Source organism: Lepisosteus platostomus, chromosome 10, assembly GCF_059453375.1.
Source record: "Lepisosteus platostomus isolate fLepPlt1 chromosome 10, fLepPlt1.hap1, whole genome shotgun sequence".
NCBI lineage: Eukaryota > Metazoa > Chordata > Actinopteri > Semionotiformes > Lepisosteidae > Lepisosteus > Lepisosteus platostomus.
In genome coordinates, this window is record NC_142620.1 from 52209647 (window position 1) to 52224836 (window position 15190).

The window sequence follows — 15190 nt, forward strand, 5'->3', positions numbered from 1 at the left end:
AATTGCTGCACAAATACAGAGCTGACACACCCCACCGCTTCCTCTGGGGAGATCTGAGACATGCCAGAGTAGAACCTCTGTATCACTTTATTATAGTGCACAAGGGTGCTCGTTTTGTCTTACAAAAAGGGATTTAAACTCAGGGTTTAATAAGCAATCTGACTTTCCCTGTATCTAAAGAATTAGCGACTGCGAAGCAGGGCGCCAGAGGAAAAAGGCCATAGATATGGAGGAAATAGATATTTTAATATTTTTGCTCAGAATACAAACCTTAAGATTCAGTACACAATCTTATAAGATTTTTTTATTTCTCTTCGGAGAGCATGCATAATGATTGAGAAATTGCAGCTGTTCGAGGTAAATGCTTTTGCCCAGTGACTGACATAGTTAAAACGGCCTTGTCCTGAAGTACTCAACTTAGGTGTTACCATTACAGAAAGAGAGCTAACTTCACCGTTTCAAGAAATAAACACAATCAGCTTGTTACTGACATCATTCTACATGCTTCTTACTGTTATGTACAATAATGCAGGGTGACATTAACATACTCTAAGAGAATATCACTAATATACTTTAAAAAATCAAACAATTGCTTTTTGCCATGATGAAACAACAACAGCAGTTCCCCTTTTTGTGAAATGGAATGATTTTCATAATATATCACTGCTGTCATACACAGTGACTGCATCTCTTTCATCAGCAGTGCTCTGTGACTCAGTGGCCACCCCTGTATATTTATATATCTGCATGCTTCATAGATTCCAGCTAGTCAAAATGCTCTAAAACATCCGCTTTCTGGTTCTTGCAGTAATAAAGCCACATGCTGTCATGTTTTGAAAGTAACAACATGGCCACTGTGTTTTAAAACAAACTTAAACTTACACCAGCAATGTTCAAACAGGTGAAAATGGTAATAAAAATAACAATTATGTAAAAGATTTTTAAACTAATTCGTACATCAGGGAGAAGAAATATTCAAACTCTTTTTCAAAATCCAAATTTTAAGTCAAGGTGGCTACTTTATCCAAAGGGTGGTGGGGGTGTGGAACAAGCTGCCCAGCCATGCTTTCAAAGCTGATACCCTGGTTTCTTTCAAGAAACAGCTGTATGAGAACTTTGTATTAATTAGCTACGAACAGGCTTGGATGGGCTGAAAGACCTGATCTTACTGGTAACCTTTCTTATGTTGTTGAGTTTATGTACTTACCTTTTAACTTACACACTTACACTGCATTCTGTGTAGATCTTGTCTACAGTATGGTTATAACTGGATGATTATCTTCAAAACTCTGGATGAACTATGAGCTATCAGCATGAATCCAACCTCAGAACAGTAAATCTGTTACAGCCTGACTCATAGATCTGGGAGATAGTTATACGATATATCTCTTACCTTCTGAGACCTGTGCTGTCCTTAGTTTGGGGTGTTACCTACAGCCCAGTGACACAGATGGTCATCCTGAGTCTCTGCGGAACAACCAGGCATGTATCACCTGCTCCTTCTTTCTGACCCTAGCTCTGGCTGCACAGAGGTCACTGAGGTCAAAGGTCAAGGTCAGCTGAAGTCAGAGACACAGTGAAAGAGAGACACAGTACAACTAACATGATTGCATGTTTTTGTGCTACAAAAACCTGTGGTATATGGGATAGTTTTCAAATGCTGATTTCACACAAATTGTAATTCGGAGGTTGGGTCAAAACCCAGTCATGAGGGAGAAGAGGTGTGATTTTGAATCTAGAGCTTTACTGGGGTAACTTGCCTGGCTGAGGAGAAAGACACTGTAATAATTGCAGCTGTTAGCACCTCCCTCTCTGTCCTGCCAGATGAGTCTGGGAGCTGCAGCAAGGGCGGAGATGGGGCAGAGTAAGGGATCCGAAACCGAAAGGAGCAGCGAGTCAGCAGGAAGCGGGATATTTATTTATCGGCAGGAGGAAGTGGGCGAGATAATGTTCTTCCATCCTCCGGGACGTGTGCTGAAAAATCTTTCACATCACGCTAAAAGGTTCTGGTAACTCTGTGGTTCCTCCTCTCCCAAGCTGAAACGTTGTTCGATGAGAGATGTGTTAAAGTTAAAGTTAAAGTTTAAGTTTTAAGTTTTAAGTTTCAAGTTTATTGTCATTAAACTCATAGACATGGTATATGGTATAACGAAATGCTATTTAGCTAGCTCTTGGACATAAGTAGTACAAAGAGAAAAAATAAACAACAACAATACAATTGTGTAGCAAAAGAAAGACAGAGACAACAGGCAGTGTGCAAAAAACAACAACAGACGATGTGCAAAAAAACAACAACAGGCAATGTGCAAAACAACAAAAAGGTAACAGGTTAGGATTGGATGTGGCTTTTGAAGTTGCCTGTCTGAAGATAAGCAAAGCACAAAGATATCACAAGCTCAAGTGAGCTAATGGACAAACAAATACAGCACTGAGATCTGGTTTTCCATCGTGAAAAGTGATGGCATGATGAACTGGCAGGCTCTGTAAAAGCCCATTACTGAACGGCTCTGTCGATACAGTCAGCGCAGGGGCACATTAGAGTCTGAGTGCATCAATTAGTCAGCTGCTGCACTGGACAGCAGCGTCCCTGGGGGGCTCGGTGGGGAGGTGGGCATGCCCTGTCAGCAGTGCTCCACCTGCCACTCTCCCCAGTTCCTGCGCTGTGCCCGGGCCAGTCTCTGTCAGCACAGCGGCGATGCTCCCTCTCCTGTGCTGCCTGCTCCAGGCTGCCCTGGCTGTCTCCTCGGAACAGCGCCCGCCTGTGCCCTACAGCAACACCAGCGGCCCCCCGCTGACCACCACACACCGGGAGCCCCGGAGGCCGTGGGTCTTCAGCGTGGACTACCATCATGTGCAGGCTCCCTTTGAGATAGGGCTCTGGATCATGCTGGCGTCCCTGGCGAAACTTGGTAAGCAAGGCGTTCTAGATTTTTAAAAGGGGGGGCTGTTTTGCGGACTTTTTGCATCTCCACAAAAATAGTGTTCTGAGGCAACACTGCACTGCACGCGGATCTAACACAATTGTTTTTGTATTGATTTCTATGTTGATGCAGTCGTATTGCATGACATTTTCATAGGGTTGTCCAATATTCTCCCATAAATTAGGCAGCAGCAGTTTGGAATGGCTAGGGCTACAGACTCTGGAGCACAGAGCTGAAGGCTCATTTCCAGAGCGGGATTCTGTTGTGCCCTTGAGCAAGGTTCTACATTGCTAAAGTAAATGCCCTGCTGTATAAATGGGTTTGCAGGTCATCACTGGAAATGGGAAATTGTTCTCAGAAATTGACAGACCTGGTAAAATAAAGGGATAAAAATGTTTAACCATTGCTACTTGACTTGGCTTGTTAAATAAAAGTATACATTTTTTTCTTGATCTGCTATACGGACTTTTCAATCAAAGGTTCACATTGTCTGTACCCTGTATAGCCCTGTGACAATGTATTAACACTGATATTTGAAGTTAATCAGTATCACAGCCTTAAAATATTCCTCTTGCTTAATCCAAGACTTTCCCATGGGCTGAGTGTTTTCTCACTGGCTAGGCTGTGTGCCGCACCTCCTGTGCATCTCCCTCATTGGCTAGGCTGTGTGACCCGCTTCCTGACCATCTCCCTCATTGGCTAGGCTGTGTGACCCGCTTCCTGACCATCTCCCTCATTGGCTAGGCTGTGTGACCCGCTTCCTGACCATCTCCCTCATTGGCTAGGCTGTGTGACCCGCTTCCTGACCATCTCCCTCATTGACCAGGCTGTGTGACCCGCCTCCTGACCATCTCCCTCATTGGCTAGGCTGTGTGCCCCGCCTCCTGACCATCTCCCTCATTGGCCAGGCTGTGTGCCCCGCCTCCTGACCATCTCCCTCATTGGCCAGGCTCTGTGTCCCGCCTCCTGACCATCTCCCCACCTCTACCCTGGCAGGGTTCCACTGGTCAGGCCGAGTGCCAGCGGTGGTGCCCGAGAGCTGCCTGCTCATCATGGTGGGGCTGCTGGTGGGCGGGGTCATCTACAGTGTGAGGCACGAGGCCCCGCCCCTCCTGAGCGCGGAAGCCTTCTTCCTGTACCTCCTGCCACCCATTGTGCTGGACGCCGGCTACTTCCTGCCCATCCGCCTGTTTTTTGAGAACCTGGGCACCATCCTGTGGTATGCAGTGCTGGGCACACTGTGGAACGCGCTGGGAATCGGGCTGTCTCTGTACGGCGTGTGCCAGGCGGGTCCCTGGGGTCTGGGTGACCTGTCCGTGCTGCAGAGCCTGCTGTTTGGGAGCCTGATCGCGGCGGTGGACCCTGTGGCGGTGCTGTCCGTCTTCGAGGAGATCCACGTCAACGAGCAGCTGCACATCCTGGTGTTCGGGGAGTCGCTGCTTAACGATGCCGTCACCGTGGTGCGTGAGGGCGGTGGGCCCCGCATCCCTAAAACGGCTCCATTCCGCAGACCAGGATGGGGCCCAGATCTTTCCCATGGTCCAGCTGTGTTTCGTCGGGCTTGTACCTCCAAGTCTCTCAGTCCTCTCCCAGTAAAAGGAGTGCAAATTGGGCTCGAGAGCAATAGACTTGGCCAAATCTCCCCTTTCAGTGTACAAGTTAATTTCTGTGAATAACCATAATCAATCAAATGGTTGCTTGACTTTACAAGTTAACTTGAAGGCTAACTTGTAAAGTTACTTTAATTTGACAATTTTTAAAATAACAATAATCAATCAGTTGATAGATAGATTCGTTTTTTCATTGCGTACAGAATTCTGAAATTAATTAGCACCTTGCATTTAAATAGCACTTTTCATCCCTAAGGATCCCAAAGCACTTTAAATATAGAAAGGGACCAACTTCATCCAGCACATTACTGGTGTTTGATTTTGTAAAGACGGGGGGCTTGTTTCCTTTATTTTTACAAGACAGTGATGCAGAACTCTTTGTGAGAGGCAGGGAGGCAGAAGAGAGGGAGCAAAGGACAAGGATGGGATGGGGGTATTTCTGAGCGCTGGTTACGGTCAGGGAATAGGGGCGAGGTGTTGGACGTCACTCCTAATGCAGAAAACTGAAGAATAGCTTTTGACAGCGAACACTTTCATTCATTCCTTAAGTAACACAGCATATAGGAAACAACACAAAAAAACCTGTTTCCGAAAACATGTTTCTATCATTCCCCTGAGTGATGTACCGACACAGGCTGGATAAAGAGACAAACAGCGACACGCTGCCACTGAGCACAAACACAGCAGTGAGGGAAAAGAACCTACTCATAGTTCAATGGGTGGGGGTGTAGGATGAGGCATTTGGGAACAGCGGAGATTTCTAAGTTGAGGAATTCAGGGGGAGATGCTGGCCTTGCTCACTCGCTGTTCCGACTTGTTTACTGCTGATTCAATGGCAGCCCCAGGTCGGTGCTGTCAGAGGAGCAGTGCTGCCTGTCCCCTGTGTGCCCTGCAGGTCCTGTACAAGCTGTTCGAGTCGTTCCTGCGGCTGCCGAGCGTGTCGGGGGCGGACGTGGCAGCGGGGGTGTGCCAGCTCCTGCTGGTGGGGCTGGGCGGGCTCTGCGTGGGGCTGGCTTTCGGGCTGATGGCCGCCCTCACCACGCGCTGCACCGCCCGGGTCCAGGTCATCGCGCCGCTCTTCGTCTTCCTCTACAGCTACCTGTCCTACCTCACCTCCGAGATGTTCCGCCTCTCCGGGATCGTGGCGTGAGTGCCGAGGGAACTTCACACGCCGGCTCTCGGTGCCACCGGCAACCCATGTGACTCGACCCAAGAGTCCGCTGCCAGCAGCTGAAACAGCTCAAACCCAGCCAGTCTTGCAATGCAACTGCATTCTTCGAGCAATTGAAGCAAACAATTGTTTTGAAATGTATCTAGCATGTTTTAAACAACTGATTGCAAACTGCCAGGAGCGGTACTTCAGTGACGACCCAGGTATTAATAATGAAGAGCTAGTTTATTTTTATATTGCTCATTTGCTGAGCCGCATTTATGTAATCGTACTCAGGCAATGCATCGTATCCAGTTCTTCATCAGAGGGAATGCAGGCCCCCAGCCTGCCTGTGTCTTTGTGAGCCGTATGACAAAAGCCTTTTCCACCAGCTACTGTACGTCTATCACACTCTTTCAGGAAAGGAAACGCAAACTCTTGCTGTTAAAATGTGAAAGAAGAGCTTCTAAAAAGGCAGTAAGGTGCTAGCAAGTGTCAAGCCCCATAGTGCCCAATATCACCTGATCCAGTCGGGGCTTCTGTGACAGTGATTAGCGTAGTACAACCACACACCTGTGATAATGGTGCCTGGGTTGGACAGTTGTGGATTGATCCTACCTGCACCTGACTCTCCTGTAGGGCCTGTGAGAGACATGGCAAATGGCTCTGTGACAAGGTCTTCATCAACCATGTGAGGAGCAGGTTGTTGGTGTTACGGTTCTGACTGTGATCGGTGGCTAAGTCATGCTCACCCGTGTTTGTCGCAGGATCGTGACCTGTGCTGTGACCATGAAGCAGTACGTCGAAGCCAATGTGTCCCAGAAGTCCCACACCACAATCAAGTACTTCCTGAAGATGTGGAGCAGCGTGAGCGAGACCCTGATCTTCATCTTCCTCGGCGTGTCCACCATCCAGGACGCACACATGTGGAGCTGGGCCTTCGTCTCCTTCACTCTCTTCTTCTGCCTCTTCTGGAGGGCTCTGGGCACGTGCCTTACTGCACACGGGCACCCACACGCATGTAGCCCCTTGCACACAGACACGCATGGAAAAGAGTGGCTTGGCGACAGCCAGGCATGGACTTCACCAAGGTGTATTTCTGGGTCACAGCTGAGTTACATTACACCAGCTGGAATGACTCCAGCTACCTGGAATGGGATTGAGTCCATTAGAAAAGCCATAGGTCCTGAGCACTGAGTTCCACAGTAGTGCGATGAAGATACTTGTATGTGTGACTATTAGCATAAAGTTAATTTGGCTCATTTTGTATTTCCCACCAAGATGTACTATGCTATCTTATTTACACTATGCTATATGTGTGCCCACTTGGGTCTCCAGTTCTCCTTTGGAGCTACAGGGTTTTATGACTTTCATTCCAACTAGGTCTCAATTGCTTAATTGACCCAATTATCAGATTATTTATGTAGACCAGGTGTGGAAACTACAGCTCTGCAATTGGGTTTGATGTAGGAACAGAGTAGATATCCGTCATTCACAGGTGCAAAGCAGCAGGTCCAGTAATGGCCTGGTCAGTGTTAGTCTAATCATCTCCTTCATGTGGTTCAGGGGTGCTCTTTCTGACCGCCTTGGTGAACCGGCTGCGCAGGAACCCTGTCACCTTCAAGGACCAGTTCATCATTGCTTACGGCGGCCTGCGGGGGGCGATCTGTTTCTCCCTGGTCTTCCTGATCGATGACTTCCCCAAGAAGAGGCTCTTCATCACCACCACCATCGTGGTCATCCTCTTCACTGTGTTTGTACAGGTATTTTGCATCACCCTCTTTCTCGCTGGGCTACCAGCCAGTCGTCATATGACCACTCTATCATAATATGTGAATCGTAGGAAGAATAACAACCCCACTCTTAAATAGATAAACTCATCTGCACAAGACTGCCTTCGTTGAGACGGTTCTGACCCAGCATGTCGTGGAAAATTTAACCCAGAGCTGCCGTTCAGCACAGTGACCCTACTGGCGCATGTGCCAGAGGTCAGTGCAGGGAAGCGAGCCCCCTGAAACTCAGTGTGGGTCCTGCTGCAGCAGAAGACCTGCGCTTTTGGTGCAGTACAGGTTGGTGCCATGTCCACTCTGAGCACCTGAGCGACAGTGACCGAATCCCAGCATGGGCAGGGCGGAGCTACACGTTACACACACATTTACACATGTGACACACACACAGGGCATTTACACTGCGGTCATTGTTCTAGGTGCGAGTACCAAACCACAGGAAGTGAGATTCCTGCTTGGGCAGTGCTGCTGTGAAATTAAACCTCTTCTTTCGCTCTCAGTTCCATTTCGACTCCTCTTAGGGGAATATGTGGGACCCAGGTCAGTGTGCGCTGTGAGATAATGCACTTTTCAAATGAAATTGAATCGTTTCTGAAATACACAGTTATCACTGCTCTTACAGCACAGTCTGCGATCAGTGACCGTCCACAGAGGACACTGGAGGAAATGGAATGTTTTAACATCTACAGTGCTCAGAAGTAGCTCCTGCAAATTAACTGATAATATTAAAATCCTAACAGAAACACATGGGAAAGGGGACGTTGAGTGTCATTGAGTAAAGGAAGTGCTCTTCTGTCGCAGGGCATGACGATCAAACCACTGGTGGAGCTGCTGGAGGTGAAGAGAAGGAAGAAGGCGCCCCCTACTGTGAGCGAGGAGATCCACATCCGGGTACCTGAGAGAGAGCCCGCAGTGGTCAAGGCAGACGTCTTTCTCGACAGCTGAAACGATGCCCACCAGCATCGGGGCATTCAGAAAGTACACGAGGAGACATAGTCTGCACATTTGTAAATCGCTCACACCCGAGCGCTGGCGTGTAAAAAGGAAAAGATGTGTACGATAACTGATGAGGACACAGAGCACCCTTAAGGCACTGTGCAAATAATTCGAATTAACTTACTGTGATTTAATACAAAATCAGCCAATGTCACCAGCAGGACGCAGCAGCCACAGTGCTGATGAGCTGACACTTCCTGTGCTGTTGTGCCCACAGCTCCTAGACCACCTGCTGGTGGGGATAGAGGACATCACTGCCCAGTGGGGACAGAACTACTGGAAGGACAGGTGAGGGAGCATCTTCAGACACCAGGAGGCCCCTGGAGCTGCTGTGCTCAGACCCACGGCTGCCCTTACCTGCTCATGACATCTGGAACCACTCCAAGCAGCTTCTGTCAAGTCCTGCAGCTCGGTGCGGTAGTGCGGCACCACTGGTCTGGTGGCCCTGGGCTTCTGATTGCAGGAGAATTCGGAACTGCCCCTCTGTGCTCCAGTCCTATCAGCATGGTGAATGAGTAGCAGCCTCCTCTGCTGGGGGGTTTAGAGACCGGGGAAGACGGGGGGGGGGAGGGGGGGTCACCAGCATGTTGTGCCACAAGAGGTGTGTGAAGGGTTTAAAAAGCGATCAACATGGTCAGTTTCACAGAACTGTTTTTTTCCCTCATGCTTATAAAACTGCCATGCTTTTGAACACATTGCACCTTCTTACACCATACCTCCTTATGCTTTACCATGCTTTTACTGTGCTGTTGCCACAAAACACAACAATGTTCTTTGAAAAGTGTTTGTGGCACTGGGTCTCATTGTGCTGTGGCTTTGCTTGCACAGAACGAAAGCCGTGGGAGTGACAGGGAGAATTTGGTTTTAACTTGCCTTTACGTGTTTCCCGGTGTCCTCATTAGATTTGAGCAATTCAACAAGAAGTACCTGAGGAGGTATCTGATCCGGGCGGACAAGCAGACCCAGTCCAGCATCGTGCAGGTGTACCAGAGGCTGGAGAAGAGAGACATCCTGGGGCCAGACGCCGAGGGGCTCGGGGAGAGCACAGTGCCCCCGTGAGCATAGAGCACCCCGCGCCACGCCCACTTCCCCTGCCACGTGCAAGACACACTGACGCAAACTTTCACCGTCATGGAAAATGCATTATGCATCCAGGCCCTGAAACACTGGAACTCGAGCTTCAGATCTTTCGACTTGTACTTACTATTTTCACATTTACTTTCAGCAAAAATGAAGCAGCAAAATCTTGAAAATCGCTTTTTTCTTTCTTATTTGAACCAGAAAACTAGAAAGGCATCTGCCTCACTGGCTTATCTGAGAGCTGGGTGCCATGTATTGACTGCAGCTCAGACCCCGCCTGCTTCCCAAAGGAGGCCGTCATCGGGCTCCATTACTTCCATTGATTGTTAGCAACGACAGATACCGACCTACAAACAGCCTTAGGTTAAAATGCCCAAATGCCCTCCTCTGGTCAGTCTCCCTGACTCCCTGACCTTGTAGGCACTGTGGATTTGACACCTGTTTCTCTGTGGCTCTGGGTTGTGACGCTCAGGGCCGTACTCCACAATCCCGCTGTACTGCTCTCAGTTCCTGCCCTCATCGCCCCTCTCTTGCTCCTCCCGTCCTGGCAGAAGAGAAGCCGCGCCCCCGAGCCAGCCCCTGCGGCCGGAGGAGGTGGAGAGCTTCCGGAAGCTCCTGTCCCGGAACCTGCACAGCATCAGCAGAAAGGTGAGGAAGACGGGGAGCACTGCGCCCCCCTGTCAGGGAGGGGGAGCACATGCTTAGCTTTTCCGGCGACCCCGAAGAGTCTACATGAGCCTGCGTCTCTACGTGGGCGTCTGAAGGTAAGCAAGAGCAGGCACCAGAGCTCATAGCGTAAAGCAGGCTGTAAACATGTGCCCAGCCAGGACACTGGTTCATCGCAGGTCTATCCCCTGCTGGTCGCCACCTACACTCACAGGATCTTGTGACTGACTCTGGCCCCATCTGACGTCTCTGAACTCCTCCGTGTTTACACTCCCCCCCCTCCGCTGCGGCTGGTCCTTTGTCCACTATACGCAGGACTAAATCTCGGACCGTAGGAGACAGTGCCTTTTCCGTTGCTGCTCCTTTGCTGCGGAACGCCCTTCCTCCTACTCTTCTGGAGACAAATCCCTTTTAGTTTTTATTGTACCTGTCTTGTCTTTTTCTTTATCACTATGTATAGTGTCCTTGGATTTGGGAAGGTGCTTTATAAATCAAAGTTTTTATTATTATTATGAGCTGGGCGGAGTGGAGCTACTGGAGTAAAGTACTTATCTCCAGGTAGTAAAGCAGTGCCTTCAGCAGGGACTCGAACCCACAACCAGACAGTCACAAATCCAGAGATTTACCTCCCTCATGCATTCTATACACATAAGTATATTTATATTACACACAGATATACCTAACTGAGAATGTTCCTTGTAAGTATTTCTGTTGTGTGGCTTATCACATGGAAACTTGAATGTTTGCACCACTGCCAGAGTTTGTGCTGAATATATACGTTAAAAACATTTAAGTATAGAATGAGCAGTAAAAAAAGGAAGAGGAAGCCACTGAAAAAACGAGATTAAGTATAATATTTTCCATGCAATGGCAAAGCTGCAGGGAGATGTCGCTCCCCGTCCCCTGTGTCCCTGCTCCCCCCCAGTCACAGCCCTGAGTCACCTGAGGCTCTCGCTGTGTTCCAGCAGACGCAGACCTACAGCCGGCACACCCTTCACCCCGACGTCACCACGGACCGGGACCTGCCTGGCCGGCCCGCCCTGAGGAGGCACTGCAGCCTGGGGACGGACAGGCAGGTAACGCGCTGGGCGCCTGGGGAGACACAGGGGCCGTGCGGCCTCGTTTCCTTCACTGGCAGAGCTGCCACACAGGCAAGCTTTCTGGTGTTGTACATGCAGCGCTGTGCTTGTGTTCGAGGTCAGGCAAGGAGAATGGTGCCATCTATAGCCTGGACATTGTATAGCCAGCAGCTACATCACCCTGCAGCTCACAGCTGGCAGCCCACTGGAGCTCAGCAGGTGTGCGCCAGGCCAGTGCCTGGATGGGAGACTCCTGGGAAAGTTAAGGTTGCTGCTGGAAGAGATGTTAGTGGGGCCAGCAGGGGGAGCTCACCCCGAGGTCTGTGTGGGTCCTAATGCCCCAGTATGGTGATGGAGATACTACACTGTAAAAAAGGTGCCATCCTTCGGATGAGAGGTAAAATCGAGGTCCTGACCCTCTGCGGTCATTAAAAACCCCAGGATGTTTCTTGAGTAGAGTGGTGCTGTTACCCCGGTGTCCTGGCCAAATTTTCCATTGATCTTTATCAATCATGGCCTCCTAATAATCCCCATCTCTGAACTGGCTGCATCACTCTGTTCTCCTCCCCACTGAGAGCTGGTGTGTGGGGAGCAGACTGGCACATCATCCAGGTGGGGCTGCACACTGGTGGTGGTGGAGGGGGATCCCCGTGACCTGTAAAGAGCACAGAGTGAAGTGGTCCAGAAAAGCATTATAGAAGTGTTAAGTATTATTATTATTAGGTGCATCTTGTAAATGCTTGTACACTTTAAGGTGCTTTTGGGACGTGTCTAGCGAGTGTGTTCTGTACCTGTTTCTGTGCACAGGGGGGCAGTGAAGGCCACGCTGGCAGACAGCCGCAGACAGCCAGAGGTCTGACCCGGTCTCTGACAGGTACGTCACTGTCACTGTTACCTGACTTGCCTCTGTCCCCGCGAGCTCAGCTGCGCTGCAACACTGCGCTTCACTTTAGATCCTCACAGCTCTGCCATGTGTTTTAAAGAGGTGAATCCAGATACGAAAGGCTGGCCTCTTAAATCAGTCCCTTCCTGTGTGATCCTCTGAATTGTGCCTGCAATGCATGCTGACTGAAGGGGATAATTGTGATTTTTAGTCATGAAATCCCTGGCAGGAGTATTTTCCAACTCTATGACTCTGATGCCCCTGCGGTACACAGACTGAACCCACACCCTGTCTCTCCCTCCCTCTCTCTCGGACCAGAGGGCTCCAGCGAAGGGCCTGCTGTGGGACCCAGGTCCCTCCTTAACCCCTCAGAGTGGGGCGCAAGTGGGCCCCAGGGGCACTGCGGGGACACATCTGAGGGGAAGGCTAGGGGGACCCCAAACCTGCCAGGAACCGGCACTCAGGTTCGCCCTCCTCCAAAAATTCTCAGCTTCTGTCTGGAAAACGAGCAGAGGGGTGGTAGCTGCTGATCGCTTCTCGCGAAGAGCCGGAGAGGGAAACGAGTTCCTGCAAGGAGACCCCCAGAAGATTTAAAAAGCACCCGAAGAGACCACCGTGTCACTGGGGCACAAAGCCAGAAGCTACGGGACAGGAGGGCCATGTGACTGGTGAGCCCCCTGGTGCAGATCTTACTCGGGACCCAGGCAGTGAGTCACCTCTTACTGTAGAGAACTCCTTTCAGCAGGACCAGCTCCCAGGCACGGCACGATACCCAGCACTCCCAGTTCCAGTGCAAAAGTACACGGAGCCAGCAAACCACCCCTGGTCTCTAGTGCTGATGGCTCCTATGTGCTTTGCAGAGGCACACTGAATTGCAATTTGGAACCTGAAGGAAAAATGAGAGATAATCTACAGATCTACCTATTATTTTGATTTGTTTAAATTGTACTGTAAATGTAATGCCAATACTCAAAGTGAAGTGAAGTTCTGAGGGGAGTCACCAACGTCCTCAGTAGCAATTGCAATTTAAGGATTTGCAAATGCTAAGGCAACACTTCCCTCTTGTGTTCATTTGTTGTCATAGCAAGTACAATATATTGTATCCACGGAATGTTATTGACAGACCCTCATGAGAATATAAAGAATGGTTAAAAATGACAGGAAGCCGTTTTGTATCTAGTAGCTGAATTCAACAACCCTGTGTGTGAAGAAGTGTCTCTTTGTTTTCAGACCGCTGGGGTATTAGGGTGTTTTTGGCGCATATTGGGGCATTTTTGGCGTATTGGGGTGTTTTTCAGTGAATCCAGATTTGAAAGGCTGGCCTTCCTGCGCCCGCCAGATGGTTTTCCACAATGGGAAGACATGGGAAGAGGAAGGGCATTTCTACCTCGAAGATGAGTTAAGAGATCCTGTGTGATTCTCTGAACTGTGCCTGCACTGCATGCTTACTGACAGGGATCATTTTGACTGTTAGTCATGAAATCCCTGGCTGCTGCCACACCCAAGATGACCTAACAAGGGGCCGCAGACCTTGAACTGGAACCAAAATGGTAGGAACCTGTGCTGTAAATGCAGTCATTCTCTGCATCGTATTTTCCCAACTGCAGCACTGAAGGGTGGATTAGTCACATTTGTAGGGTTCTGAATGTGAAACAATTTGGGAGAAAGATACTCTGGCTTTCTGAGACCCTCTGCATGCAATGAAACACAATACCTACCAGTTGTCTCCTCTGTGCTGGGTGTTTGTGCTCTCTGTAATAATAATTCCTTACACTTATATTCTGGACACTCCACTCAAAGTGCTTTACAGGTCATGGGGGCTCCCCTCCACCACCACCACCAGTGTGCAGCCCCACCTGGATGATGCGACACCAGTACACTCCCCACACACCAGCTCTCAGTGGAGAGGAGATCAGTGATGGAGCCAGTTCAGAGATGGGGATTATTAGGAGCCCCTGATTGTTAAAAGCCAATGGGGAATTTGGCCAGGACTCCAGGGTAATACCCCTACTCTTTTCTAAATTTTTAATGACCACAGAGAGTCAGGACCTCGGTTTTATGTCTTAGCCGAAGGATGGCACCAGTTTACAGTATAGTGTCCCCGTCACTATACTGGGGTATTTGGACCCACATGGACCATAGGGTGAGCACCCCCTGCTGGCCCCACTAACACCTCTTCCAGCAGCAGCCTTAGTTTTCCCCAGGAGTCTCCCATCCAGGTACTGGCCAGGCACTGGCCAGGCTCACAGCTGCTGTGCATCAGTGGGGTGCCGGTTGTGAGTTGCAGGATGATATGGCTGCTCTGTAAGATAGGCTTCTATCATACAGAGGCTCTCAGCTCAGTGTCTCTCCGAGGAGAGGTGTCAGGGGGGAGGGTCGCTGTGCTCCTAGCCTAAACCCGAAAAGCAGGAAAGACACGCAAAGATGCAAGAGAAGAAAAATGATTAAAAAAAAAGAGGAATCAGGTTTTCTCGTGCCGCTGTGGAAGACAGGGGTGGGGACAGCTACAAAGAACATTTTCACAAACGTAAGGAACAGGGTAATTGTAATAACGCATTAGGTGGGAACACAATCAAATTCTCACAGTGTTTGAACAGAAGGAAGCATGCTGCTTCAATTATGTTCAACAAAGCAAGATCAAAGGCTGGTTGTGAACGGTCATTAATATTCTTTTAATCCTACATATCTGTCACGCAGATAGAAATATGTCTGCCATTTCCCAAGATGCCCCACCCTTTTGCGTCCACTGCTAGCTAGATCCTCAGCAATTCAAGACACTTCTGGGAAAAACTGCAGCTGTACTTCTGTGGGACGATATCGTGACTAAGTGGACTGGGCCTGGACTTGTTCCCTGTGCTGTGTCCTCCGGCTGTTTTTCTCTTAATCCTGCCCTGGCATGCTGCCCTTCTCTTTATCCTCATGACGGCTTCCCAATGAGTGCTGCATGTTAAAATAAATGGACACGCTGTGGCAAAATACCAACCATAATATGGAGAAGACACCAACAAGCCACTGGCA

General features: G+C 49.4%; 1 protein-coding gene across 1 annotated transcript; it reads left to right on the top strand.

Annotated features, from left to right (window-relative positions):
- The first annotated feature begins 85 nt into the window (after positions 1 to 85).
- LOC148653994 (sodium/hydrogen exchanger 2-like) lies at positions 86 to 13330 on the top strand. Its single transcript, XM_088597133.1, has 12 exons — positions 86 to 2909; positions 3918 to 4381; positions 5427 to 5677; positions 6449 to 6666; positions 7248 to 7444; positions 8270 to 8359; positions 8682 to 8752; positions 9367 to 9519; positions 10096 to 10192; positions 11176 to 11286; positions 12097 to 12163; positions 12491 to 13330. The coding sequence occupies exons 1-12, from the start codon at positions 2696 to 2698 to the stop codon at positions 12700 to 12702; spliced, it is 2145 nt and encodes a 714-aa protein (XP_088453259.1). The 5' UTR covers positions 86 to 2695; the 3' UTR covers positions 12703 to 13330.
- The last annotated feature ends 1860 nt before the right edge of the window (positions 13331 to 15190 follow it).

What these genes read in the sequence shown, in the direction of transcription:
- LOC148653994 (XM_088597133.1), top strand. Translation starts at nt 2,696, where the DNA reads ATGCTCCCTCTCCTGTGCTGCCTGCTCCAGGCTGCCCTGGCTGTCTCC. An exon ending in GGCGTCCCTGGCGAAACTTG is followed by an intron (nt 2,910 to 3,917) that starts GTAAGCAAGGCG and finishes CTACCCTGGCAG; the next exon opens with GGTTCCACTGGTCAGGCCGA. An exon ending in GCCTGGGGACGGACAGGCAG is followed by an intron (nt 11,287 to 12,096) that starts GTAACGCGCTGG and finishes TTCTGTGCACAG; the next exon opens with GGGGGCAGTGAAGGCCACGC.